This window comes from Phalaenopsis equestris, unplaced genomic scaffold, assembly GCF_001263595.1.
Source record: "Phalaenopsis equestris unplaced genomic scaffold, ASM126359v1 Scaffold000372, whole genome shotgun sequence".
In the NCBI taxonomy this organism is placed as follows: domain Eukaryota; kingdom Viridiplantae; phylum Streptophyta; class Magnoliopsida; order Asparagales; family Orchidaceae; genus Phalaenopsis; species Phalaenopsis equestris.
In genome coordinates, this window is record NW_018164814.1 from 203,853 (window position 1) to 217,853 (window position 14,001).

Here is a 14,001-nt window from a genome sequence, read left to right on the forward strand (position 1 = left end):
GCTCTGGATGACTTTTTTTTTTCGAGTTTTGGATTTTCCTTGCTTAAAAAGTCGAGATTTATGTCCAATGATGGAAATTAATTGGAGGCGTACAATAATGTTGAAAATGTGATACCCGACAACCACAGAAAAGCTATTTCCATTAACCTTTTATGTTTATAATAATTTTAGTTTCATGCATTATTTCTTATACGTAAGAAATTATATATATTTATTCGGAATTTATAAAGGCTAATTTCGGTGCTAGGAAACAAAAATATAAGAACATGATTTTAACCTTGTTCATTTATTTATCAAAATAAGATTATTAGACAAGAAAAGATTCAAGGAAATTTTCTATGTTTAAAATCAATACTTAGGCTTGCTTAGACTATTTTTGTTTTTGTTTCTTTTTATTACTATTTTAAAATTTTATTTCCTTAAAATATTATATTGGGTTTCTTATTTTTGTTTTTACAAAATAAATTAGCATATGTTTTAACATCTAAAAATTTATGATTATTTTTTTTTAAAACTCTAATTATTTAAGTAGCAACATAAGAAATATATTTATTTCAATTTAAAATAAAATAAAAAATAGTAAAAAAATAAGACCAATAAATAAAAAATTGATCTAAATAGCCCATTAGTTTCTAAATACATGCTGATGAACATGTACAATAAATTTCATCATTTTATGAAATATATTTTCTAAATTCAAGGGATTAAATAGTTGCATCTCAAAACTCTTATCATTTCAATAAATGCAACTTTATATACTATTGAATTCTTTTAGGACATAGGGTCCATATAATTCGTGCATACATATAACCTCATAAAAAGATTTTCTTTCGTAGAGAGATGGGGAAAGAGATTGTGTGATGGATGAAAATCTTTTAAGGGAATCTTATAAAATATATTAATTTTCGAACTCTGATAAGTCAGAGGGAAGCGGCTTATTTGAGGCTCTTTGAGCTATTGGATTCTAGAGAGAGCTATTGGATTTTACATAGAGATAAATGCTCAACTTGTAGGCTCATGAGGAGTCTCATTTCGATGCTTTTTTTGGTGAGCTCCAACTACTTCCTCCTTCTCCTTCTACCGCCAATACCTTCTCCGACGAGCTCCTGTAAAAATTGAGTTTTCAATTCGAGCTTGTGAGCCAACTGATATCAGTATGAGTCGACCTCAAGCTCACAGTTTGGCAAACGAGTCGAGCTTGTGATTGCATAGCTCATACTCGCCTTGACTCGTTTGCACTCGGCCCTAGCCACTTCAAACACCTAGGTGAAAATATGGAATCCCAAATGTCTTGAAGTATCTTTAATAGGAAATTGACATATGTCCTTAAAAGTTATGATGACTTCCTCTGGCAACTATCGTAACACATGTAGGCTGGGGTAATTTCTTGAGTGAATAAGAGTGATTGGATAAACAAACATGCCTGATTTAGCCGATTCAGTATATGAGTTTAATTCAGTCACTTCAATAGGTGGAATCAATTTAACAAGAGATATTTAACAAAAGTTCATATATCTTCATATTTGTATATACATCTACAAAAGATCAAAGAACCTTTGATTCCATGATAATCTCCAACAATGATTATCTGACTATAATTAGGAACCACAATAGTACCTAAAAATTAACCTAAATTCCCTTCCAAACCTCCCAACCTTTCTATAAATAGCAAAATTAACAGTAATAGACTCTGTCAACCGACCCCCCCTCACCTCTCAATTTTCCACCCCTCCATCTCCAAAAATAGAAACCCACACATACAAACCCAACTCCCCCCTTTTATATAAACCATCAGAACAAAAATCAATCGAAACAAATTGAAAAGAAGAAGAGCAGAAATCATTAAAAACAGAGCAAACTCATGGCGTTGACCAAGTTCCACCTCCTCGCCTTCATCTGCCTCGTCTCCTCCATCGCCCTGGTGACCTCCATCGATACCTTCTCCATCCAAGGCCGCGTCTACTGCGACACCTGCCGAGCTGGCTTCGAGACTAATATCACCGAATACATCCCAGGTACGTACTTCTTCTCTACAATCACATGAAAATATATATATATATATCTGGTGGTATTAAGGGTGCGTGTTGCAGGGGCGAAGGTTCGGGTCGAGTGCACCCATTTCTTGACAAATAAGGTGGAGCATTCTAATGAAGGTGTAACAGATTCAAGCGGATCTTATAAGATTACTGTGTCGAATGATCACGCAGATGAGATTTGCGAGGTGGTGCTCGTCGAAAGCCCGCAGGAAAACTGCATGGAGATCGAGAAAGGTAGAGACAGAGCCCAAGTTTTGCTCGCGAATGATGGAGGCATAAGCGGGAATACAAGGCACGCGAACTCACTTGGTTTCCTCAGGAATGAGCCTCTTCCTTTCTGCGCACAGCTGCTTCAGGAGTATTTTGGGCAAGGAGAGGAAGACTAGTAATGCATGCAATTTTTTAGCTATATCGCGTGGCCTTAATTTGTTAAAAAGGCTTAAAAGTTGAGTATTTTATGGCTTTGTTGTAGGTCTCAAAATTTACCACATTGTGTGTAAGTTTGTGTTGTCGAGTTTCATCGAAATGATAAGTTTGATTATGTAAGTTGGAAAGTCATTGGAAAAGATTAATTACTTGGACTTATTATGTATTGATTGCCGGTAGGCTTTTTGTGGAGTAACAGATTTAACTTGGGTACTAGGAATTATTATTATATTGCTCAAATTTGAATGTATTCTGCAAGTATAATCATACTGTTAAAATCCTAAAAAAGGCTATATTTTGTTTTTATATCTGATACGGCACCAATAAATTTTCATCATCTTGCACGAATCTCGAACAATGACATTGATCCCGAGATGATATTTTGAACATGAAACGTTCAAATCTTGATAAAAAGTCATCTGGAGCTCCAATTTTAGCAAACTTAGAGTCAAACTGACCGGCTCGATGAGACAGACCTAATGATATAAAAACTATTTGGTCATCATATTAAATTATCTATTTTGCTATTTCACCTTATGCAATAAGCTCTGTTCTTGTCAGAATAGAAAACTTAATCGAGAAACCAGTATATTAAATTAGCAAGATTCTCTCTGATACAGAAAGTTGTTATCCGATGACAAACATGACTGCGCTAGCATTGGTATTCTCAGCAATGAGACTTCAACTCCCTTTGAAGGCTATCCTACAAAAACCAGAAGCATCGGGAAGGTTAGTTAAATGGTCGTTGGAATTGGGAGAATTTGACATCAACTATTTACCACGACCGAACATCAAATCACAGGTATTGGCCGACTTTGTGGTAGAATGTATAGTGTTAACCTCTGATGAACCACCCTCTTCTCTTCCACGATCGCCCCAATGGACTCTATACGTAGACAGAGCATCCAGAAACTCAGGAGCTAGTACAGGAATACTACTCATCTCCCCAAAGAAAGACATTTTGGAGTACGAACTTCGTTTGAAATTCCAAGCCACCAATAATGTTGTTGAATATGAATCACTTGTCGTTGGATTAAAGCTTGTCATCAACTGTGAAGTACAAAACATAATTATCTACACTGATTCTCAACTCATCGCATCTCAAGTAGAAGGAGAATTCGATGCTCATAATGCAAAACTTATGCAGTATCTCAGTCTGGTCTTGTAAGAACACTTCTCGCCCAAATTGAAATATGTGGGCTCATTCACATACTTCGAGAGCATAACACCGAGCCGATGACCTCTCCAAGCTTGCAACTTCAACAACTGGAGATCTCTATAAAAAAAGGTATATTGAGGAGATACGGAGATACATTTTGAGATACATTTTCCTAGCATTCATGGCCCATGGGTGATACTGTTTATAGATGACCCAAGGGAGTCATCTTTGATGGATCTCATCAGCTCCTTCCTCCAAGACGGGACACTGCCAGATGATGGTACTACATCAATTCGCATCTGGCGCATGGCTGCCAACTTCATCTTTATATGGGATGAACTGTATAAGAGGCATTCGTAGGTCCATATCTCAAGTTTCTTCCTCTATCTGAAGCTGATTATGCTCTACGAGAAGTTCATTCTGGTATATGTGGGGAGCATCTTTGTAGCAGGGCACTTGCTCTTAAAATAATGAGGCAAGACTTCTACTGGCCTACGATTAAACAGGATGCATTAGAGTTTGTGCAAAAATGCAAGAATTGCCAACTGCACTCCAATCTTATGCATGCACCGCCAGTGAAACTCATATCTTTTCTGAGTCCTTTGTCGTTTGCTCAATGGGGGGTAGACATCATGAGACCTTTTTCGATAGCTACTGGACAACGAAAATTCATCATCTTAGTTGTCGACTACTTAACCAAATGGGTAGAAGCAGAGCCTCTTACAAAGATCACTGAGGCCAATGCTTCGCAATTTGTCTAGAAAAACATCATCTGTCGCTTTGGGCTTCCCGCAAAGATTATCACTGATAATGGGACTCAATTCACTGGAAGAGTCTTCATATCATTCTGCAAGGATCTTTACATTCAGTTGGTGCAGACTGTTGTGGCACGTCCCCAAACGAATGGACAAACTGAGGTGACAAATCGAACGATGCTCAAGGGCTTGAAGACTCTTCTTGAGAAGACTGGGGGCCAATGGGTAAAAGAGTTGCATAATGTCTTCTCAGCCTATCGTACCACCACACGAACTCCTACCGGGGAAACTCCATATAACTTGTGTTTTGGCACTGAGGTTGTCATCCCTTTTGATATCAGAGTTCCAAACCCCTGAGTCAAGACTTTCGACTCGGATAACAATGAAGAAAAGCTCTGACAACATTTGGATCTTCTCCAAGAAATAAGCGATGTGGCTCACCTCAGAGCTGCTTCCTACTGTCAAAGAATTGCTCGCCACTTCAACCGAAGACTAAAGCCTCGACCTATCTCTATTGGTGACTTGGTTTTGCGTGTATCAAAGCCACTGGTCATGGTCCCCAAAGCAACAAATTATCTCCTCTCTGGGTAGGCCCATACATTGTGGCTGCCATGATCAAGTCTGGAACCTTCAAACTCAAAGAATCTGATGGAAAAATCTTGCCCTGGACTTGGAATACCGAGAATCTTCGGAAATACTACCAGTAGCACTTCAGTTATATCATCTATGTCATATTGCATACAATGTCAATGTATCTCAGACTTATTAAATAGCATTTACTTGCTTTCTTCTACAAAAAAAAGAATATCTTTAGAAAGTGTAATGGCTCATTCACGAGTCACTTTATACTCTTGGCCTAAGAAATACACAAATCTGGTTGTATCTTAATCAGACACGATCGATCCCAGGGGGATTTGATCTAACCTCTTCCAAATGGGTTAACATCACCGAGTTCTACCGAGTCACCGAGTTCTTACTTCAATAAATAACCCTAGATAGATTAACAGTCCTTGGTAGGCTACACCTGACCCCTTCCACACAGGTTCATAAGTGAGCAATACTCCAACAAACAATATCGGATGGGTTAATAAGTCCTCGGTGGACTTTCGTAGGATCCTCCCATACATGTTAAATATCACTGAGTAATACTCTAATGCATAACCTCAGCCAAGTAAAAGGTCGCTGACAATTTATTCTCACATGTAACCATCTTACATGACATTGGACATCAAACGCATCAAGCCACTGCGATAGTTCGCCCAGCACGCCGTTGCGACACACTGCCACAACACGTTGTCGCGACTCAACGTGTCGCTGTAACACATCGACCCAACGCGTCATCACGTCGGGATGCATCGCCGCAGCGCTACACGCTGTTGTCACGTGTCATCACATCGCAACCCGTCGTCGCCACGCCTCGCCGCGATGCAACACTTCACTACAACCCATTGCAGCACGCAACGCAACATGTTGCCCCACCGTGTCACGCCGCTGCAACGGGTTGCCATGCCGCGCCGTCACATCGCACAGCCGCAATGGGTTGCGCCGACGCCTCGCTCCACCAGCCGCAACGTGCTGCCCCGCCACGCCGCCGCAACTCCACCCTTCAGACCCCTATTTATAGGCTCAAAAAGAGTCTTGGCCAATAAATGCACGTTAATATAGAAATCTAAAAAGAAGTGTAAGCATTAAATGCTCATAAATAATAATAAATAAAAAATTTTCATATTCCAAAAAAAAAAACTTTTCAATTTTTATTTCTTCTCTTTTGCCCTTTCAAATTCCTTAATTTCTTCAAATTCTTTTATAAAATAATATTTATTCTATTTTAGGCGGGATTCGATCCCCCTTTCTCCCACATAAAGCAATAGACCTTACCAACTGAGCTATCTTCGACTTCTTAATATATAAGGAGAATAAATATTCTAATACCGATACTAATAAAATAATATATATGCAGGACTTAAATGCTTCTAATTTTGATATTTTCGAACGATAAAAACGATCTAATTTTGATATTTTTGGATCCCGACACGATTTTTTGAACAAGAAACGTTCAAATCTTGATAAAAAGTCATCTAGAGCTCCGATTTTTGCAAACTTATAGTCAAACTGACCGACTCGATGAGATGGACATAATGATATAAAAATTAGTCTAATCCGAGTCAAATTAAGCTCAGATCAAGTCATTAAACCAACATTGGAAGACTTCCTGACATATTTGGAAAGTCAAATGGTTGTCAAATATGGCAAGTTTATACTCAAATCGAGCAGCTCGACAAGACAAATCAAACGAGCCCAAGATCACTCAATTCTATCATTAAGACACTTAAATGTCTATTAAACGCCGTATGATCGAGGGAAGTTCTCTGAACCGTCCAATATAAATAGTTCATATTCCTGTATTAATTGCACCCAAAACACTATAAATAGAGTCACATCCCTCTCATGAAAGGGAAGGAAGTCTAGAAAGAGCCTGATGTCTTGAGGAGAAGCTGCAGATCACCGCTGACCTCAGACGACCACCACCGACCTCCGACGACCACCGACGACTGTCGTCGATCACCGCGGACCGTCGTCGACCACCGCCGACCGTCGTCAACCTCTACCTACCGTCATCGATCACCGCCAACCGGACGCCACCAGCCGACTTTGTTCCTTGAAAAACATAGTTACCCTTTCCCGTATGTGGGACAATGGATTTCTATAATCATCAATCAACAGTGGATTTCTGCAACTGGGCCAGACTCGGTGGTTTTTCCCTTACGGGTTTTTCACGTAAAAACTTTTACAGTCATCATCGTTTTTTTCTATTTCATCTGTGTGTGTGTTGGACTTTCGTACAACACTAAGATGATAATTTGTTACTCTACCGCCACAAATTTTTTAGCACACATCAATATCTATGCAATTTTTATAATTAATATCAACCATTGATCATACTGGATTACTAGAAAATGATTGTATTGGACCATCACACTAAGATGCTGTGCGTATAATGGGATCAAAATTCAATATTTGGAGATTAGTTAATGTTGATGATAATGTAAAACAAACATAAGGTTTGGTGTAGACCCAATATAGTTAGACATTCACATATGATAGAAAACCCTTTGATCTTTATCAATAATGATTTGAATAATCCAGATAAGGTGGGCTTAGAGCGTGCGCTACATTGGACATCTCAGCGATGCCATAAACAATGAGCAATCATAACTAAGTTTAGGGTACCCAAATTAAAAATGGAATATACTATATGGTCTCCCCCTATCAAATATTATATATATATATATATATATATATACATTATTATTAACTGGTTGTTGACCGGAACTTTCCTACAAATAATAGATAAAGTATTTTCATAGGTAATGACGTAATGTATTTTGTTTGATGGTAATGAAGCAGTGAGTTCGTTTGACTCCACCACATGTGCAATTCCCGCATAAATTAAGGAGGTTTTAAATATGTACCTTAAGGTTTCTTGATGGACTCGTCGATAAACCCGAATTTGTTCTTGGCCGAGGAACTGTCTGCATTGCATGGTTCCATGAAAGCGTATATCTCCTATAAGGTTCATGGATGAAGGTATAGAATAGACTAAGGGGATCCTTTATGTCTTCCTCGAACGTCAAGTAGATTAAAGGGTAGGTTGATGCCATAGAAACAGGATATATTCATGGACAATAAGCAGTTTTAACCGACTGTGTTAGCAGATTTCTTAGATCAGCAGATGGTTGATGAAGTATCTTTCGCCATTTTGTTGTTTCAGATGTTCTTTTAGGGCGGTGATGTATGTAAGTAGCTTAACAAGAGCCGCCATTGTGACGCTTGACCTGTCCAGGAGTTCATAGGGGGTTTTCTTTCCAATTAGAAGTGTAGATTCGAAGCACCCACTAACAACTTCCGGGAAGTTTGTTATTCCATTAAATAATAAAAAAATATGGGGCATTTGCGTATATACCACCATATTCCTATGTATTTACATATCCAACATCTAAACTCCTTTTTTTTTTTAATACACATACCGCCCGGGTCATTGATATCACAAAAAAATACCATCTTTTTAACTTTTTAAAATATGAGAAAAATAATTTTTGGCATGTATCAAAAATTTGAAGTTTAGTGTCAGATATGTAAATACACAGTAATTGACGAGCATGTCTGTAAATCTTCAAAAACTAATTGAAAGAAGGGAGAGAAACAGAGGCCAAAAGGGCTCTTTATATCTCATCGATCGTTTTAGCCCTGATGTGGAAAGAAAATCCGCCACGGTAGAGTGGTAAATTGTCAAATTAGCGTAGTATGAAATTCAGCCTGTTCACAAATAATAGGAATAATAAGTAGAGACAAAAAATTTTTAGATTTGTACCACAAGAGAGAAAATGTTGCATAGTTTTTTGAAGAACAATATTGGTATGCAGAAAGACTCATTGTCAAATGATTAGGAGCACTCACAGGGAGTAGTCAACAAAACTTCGGTATATAGTGTTCGGGATGATTACTGCTCTGTAGTGTGCCTCGTTATTTCACAATGTTGGTCATTACTCCCCACGGTGCTTCATTATTCTGCAGCGTGTTTCGTGACTGTGCAAGAGGCTTCGTTGCGACGAGTAGGGGGTAGCCAACAACGGTCACGATGACCAATGAGTGATAGTCGACTATGGTTCACAGTTGTGGAAGCACTAAGCATTCGACCGATTTTTGTTCCAGAACAATGTTGGAGGTGAGCTCCTTCTTCTTTCAATCCAACTCTAGGTCCATCTATCAGTCCCCATTCATGAAAGGGTAAGATTTCTATTTATAAATTCTCTGACAGATCTCCCTGCAAATAAGAAAGAAATCCAGATCACTCCATTGAATGGCCTAGAGAGATAGACTCCCTCAATCAAATAAAATTTTATGGATATTTGAGTGCATAAAAATGTCAAAATTGAGTGATATTATCCTTGTTGGGTTCATCTAGTTGAGACGCTCGAATTGACTGAAAGCTTGTAAGATTTAGAATCCATTTGATCTTTCAACTAGCAACCCAAATCTTCCAATAGTATTTTTAAACAGCTTGATTCAGGTTTGATTTGACTTTGATTGGGTTCATCAAATCAAGCTAGTGATTTTACAAGTATGCATCAACCTAATTTAAATATTAATATATATTTATACTGCTCCAATCAAATCCGTTGTAGTCTAGTTGGTTAGGATACTCGGCTCTCACCCGAGAGACCCGGGTTCGAGTCCCGGCAACGGAAGCTTTTTTGGATAAATTTTCTAATTTTCCTTTTGATTATTTTGCCGCTGCGCATTTACACGAGCTGAAATTGCAGACCTTTTGCCCTACGCGTTATTGATTATTTTTTTTTTAATTATAATGGATTGCTTTAAATAAAAGATTTATATTAAAAATATATAAACTTAAGAATTCAGATTATAAAATTATAAATTTATTTCTTAATCAAGACAATATACATTAAATTGGTAAAAATATTAATATCATTGTTTTAAAATTATATCAAATTAATAGTATTACTTATTGCATGAGTATATATTTAATGTCATGTAATTTTCAAAGAATATAATGTAATAGTATCATCGATTTGTCCAAAATAGAACATGCAGATTAATTACCTTACCTGCTTCAAAATAAAAATAAATAAACAAATATAAATAGATTACCTTCTCACACTAAACATGCATTAAAATTACAAAACGTAATTAGTAAATAAACTAAGTTGCTCATTCAAGTATGCATCTGAACTCCTCCAATCCAGCCGTCCAAATCAAAACTGCAAATCATCCTTCTGCGCTCCTCCAATCCAATCCCTTCTCTAAACCCCAACTTCTCCAGCACCATCTCCATCCTCATCAGACACAACAAATGCTTCCTCCAATTCTTCCAAGCTTGCTTCTTTCTCCTCCAGCAACCTATAAGCTCCTTCTAAAGCTCCACCCTCCTTGCACCGTTTTCCTCCTCTCCACAATCCAAGCCACCTCATCACTTACCAAGGCATCTTTCGCTGTACTACATCACTCCTCAGCTTCGTCTTCTTCCTCCTCTATGAGCTCTTCTTCGTTCAGTGAAAAGAAGGTTTTCGAGACAATATTGAACATGATTGTACTGAGTAACTTCTAACAGCTGAGTCGAGAAAATAACTTTCTATTTATGAATTTCTTAAAAATAACAAGCAGTAACTCAAATAGAATTATAGCGAATTTTTAAAAAATAAAGTGGACAGAAAGCTATCCCAAATCATCGCGAGCCCAAACAAAAACGTGGCCAAGATATTCCTCGGCTCAAACTCCTGCGCTCCAATCCTTGACACCGGCCATTGACTTCCTCACCCTCGTTTCATTCAGCTTTATCTCGAGCGCAAAGGAAAACGTGTCCTAGGTCAGTCTAATTTTTAACTCAACGTGACACCGGCCATTGACTGCCTTATTTGAGATTTAATGGTTGTGCATTGATGATTTGCAAATATGTATAATTCCATTATATAAATTAAATTATATATTTGTTGATTTTTTATCATTTATTTAAATTTCATGAACTTAATTAAATTATTATTTAAAAATATTAATATAATTCAATTTTTGGTATGATCGATTTTAGAAAAGCAATAACAAAAAGTCTAAAGAAACTCAAAATTACAACTTATATAAGTGGCCATAAGTAGCTTGGTATTTATTTATAACTTAAAAAATAAATAATTTTTTTTTTATCTTTAAAAATTAAGAGTAAGAGGAGAAGAGGAAGTATAATTGAATCACCAGAATAATCTTTTTATTATTAATCACAATGTTAAAAGGAGTCATATATGAACATCACAAATAACAACTTTGTAATTACAAAAAAGGGTACATAGGTAATTTAACTGGGTAGAGTTTTTAATAAGAAAGTTAATATATCGCAGCCTCTTGATTCCTAGCTCAGTTTGAAAACCTTGGAGCAACACAGAGGTCTGGGGGTTTGGAGGAAATGAAGGAGATGCTGACAATTGGAGCAATGTAAATGTTGCAATAAGAAAGAAGCAACTACCTTTTTCTTCAGATTCTCCCGACAAGTCCTCTTACTCCCTTTCATGTTATATATTTGATTGTCAAATGGTCAACTTGCTAGTAAGATCGTGAAGTCGTTTTGTTGTATATGAGAGTTATATTGAAGATATATGCTGGCTAATTTTCAGTCATGATATGTTTGAAAGCTACGTGTTTGAGTTTGATGTGGTCTCTTATAAAGTGATAATTCACATCAATATGTTTGATTCTGTAGAATTTGAAGATGTGGTAGCAGTGTCTCTCTCTCTTATATTGCATCTTCTCACTTGCCCTAGCTCTTGACAGTTCCTCTATTTCCTCTAGAACTCCAGAGCTTTGTGTCAACACTGAGCTATAAAATGCCCATTCTTGTAGCAAATCTGACATAGAATTGCTATTTTTTTTTGGTGGGTGCTGTTGTTGGAGAGAGACTTGATATTTTATGGATTATTGGGAGGAAATCTAGGTTTTAAATAGGAATTCTTGATTTTGCAAGTAAAACTATAGTTTGGGTGGATTTTAGATTTTCATTAGCAACACTTATAAAGTTCAATTGCGTTCTTATAACAGTTTTAAAATGTTTTTAACTTGAAGAAATTTCATTTAATGTATATAGAATTATGTCTTCATTATTCACGTTTGATTCTGTAGCAGCAATGTTGCCAACAGTGTTTTTGTTGCTTGTAAAATATTGACTCATGATATAACTTCCCATGTTGATATTGTGAAGTTTATTTTTGAGTTGTATAACTCTTGAACAATTTTTTGATTGGAACCTTCTTTCTAAGGCAATTCAATTGTTTGTTGTGTTGGTTACTTGAAAAATATATGATAAAATAAAGGGTGAAATGGTTAAAAAGAAGGTTGTTGTCGGATTTTGATCAACAAATTTCAATGGGGCATAGTCTGGAATTTCATTTTGTGTTCTCGTGGTTTCTTTTGGAAATATTGTTTAAGCTAATATGATGTTATCTAGAAAAAATCAAACTCATTAGCAAAAAAGTGTTTCAGAATTTATACCTTCCATTCTACATAATTTTTAAATGTTATTGGTATATTTGACATCATTGTGATTGGTATATTTGACACATTCTTGATGTGCTACATCAAGAATTTCAATATTCAGGAAAATGAGTGTCATTCTTTTTGTTGAGTGTATAGAGACTGTTGAATAAGGTGAGGACACATAGAGAATGATGAATCTATGAATCTTTGAAGTTGTGAGGCTACTGCTCTGATACAATGAAAATTTAGAGAAAGAAGAGAAGCGACAGTATAATTGAATCATCGGAATAATTTTTTTATTATTAATCATAGTATTACAAGGAGTCCTATATATAGACATTAAAAATGAAAAATTTATAATCACAGAGAAGGGCGCATAGATAATTTAAACAAGCAGGGTCTTTAATATAAAAGCCAATATATCGCATCCTCTTGAACCCTAGCACAGTTCGATGGCCAAGAGGCACAGCAGTCTGGAGCTCTGGAAGAAATGTAGGAGATGCCAAGATTTGGAGCAATGGAGAAGATGCAATATAAGAGAGAAGCTGCCACCACATCTTGGGATTCTCCAAATAGGTCCTATTAATCTTCTTGAAAGATCTTTTAATGAAAATTTATATGTTCAAGTAGAATAATAGTTATAAAATCAAAACTTAAATATTTTATGGAGGCTTAATTTTGAAAAATCATGTCAAATAAGTATGAAATCAAAAGATTTTAAAAGCACATATATCATTATAATGAAATATAGGAAGGTCATACCAAAACATAATAGTTTTTTGTGACAAGAATAGGGCCTACATTCACGTCTAAGTGTTTGCCAAAGCAAAAAACTTCTGCATAATCTGCACCAAAAAAATTGTTATCAATCACAGTGAAGTCTTTACAAAAATACAATTGCGTTTCGGCAAAGAAAGCTTTTTTTCCCTTAAAAATTTATCATTTTTAATTTGAAAACATTTAGAGCTACATGAGGAAAAAGCTCTAAGAACTTGTTAGGATAAAGAATGATGACAAAAGGCTCACTTTTTATGTTTTTCAAATCATGAATATGATACATAGATTGGATGTCTTAGTTTTTCAAATTTTCAAACGCTAAATAACAAGGAAACAAAAAATTCTGTTATTTTATATTAATATAAGATAAAAGTCCTTCAAAATACAATAATATTTAAACCAAATTCAAATTTAAGTCATTAATAGTTATCATTCTCTTTTTTCATTTCTGTGGAGTGAGCAATCCATTCAATTTTTCCTTAGCGTAAATTGTAATTATCAAAATCATATCATGGGCTTATAAAGCTATCATATTACACTTTAGAAATTATTTATTTTATTAGATTTTGATGAGAAAATTAAATAAGTGGTTATATAATAATATCTTATCTGAATAATTTTTAAATTTCATCAAATAAATTAATTACTATCCAATGAATTTAGCCATTTTTCTTTAAAATCAATAAATCCAATTATGCATTTTATGAAGCATAATATTTAAACTATTAGCTTCAAATGTATATTAAGTAGTCAATTCAAGCTATTTTATGACAAACAAGACAAAAATATAAAGCTAATATATATATATATA

General features: G+C 35.8%; 1 protein-coding gene and 1 non-coding gene across 2 annotated transcripts; both read left to right on the forward strand.

The window, feature by feature from the left end:
* Positions 1 to 1,806: 1,806 nt before the first annotated feature.
* Positions 1,807 to 2,667, forward strand: LOC110026471 (pollen-specific protein C13-like). The gene is made up of 2 exons (XM_020727418.1): positions 1,807 to 2,015; positions 2,091 to 2,667. Exons 1-2 carry the CDS (start codon positions 1,862 to 1,864, stop codon positions 2,420 to 2,422), a joined length of 486 nt encoding a protein of 161 aa, XP_020583077.1. The 5' UTR covers positions 1,807 to 1,861; the 3' UTR covers positions 2,423 to 2,667.
* A 6,885-nt stretch (positions 2,668 to 9,552) lies between these two features.
* On the forward strand, positions 9,553 to 9,625 carry TRNAE-CUC. Its single transcript has one exon. It is a non-coding gene; the product is annotated as a tRNA-Glu (tRNA).
* Positions 9,626 to 14,001: the final 4,376 nt, after the last annotated feature.

Excerpts from the sequence above, each read along its gene's own strand:
- LOC110026471 (XM_020727418.1), top strand. The coding sequence starts at position 1,862 with ATGGCGTTGACCAAGTTCCACCTCCTCGCCTTCATCTGCCTCGTCTCC. Across the intron at positions 2,016-2,090 it reads TATCACCGAATACATCCCAG|GGGCGAAGGTTCGGGTCGAG; the intron begins GTACGTACTTCT and ends TGCGTGTTGCAG.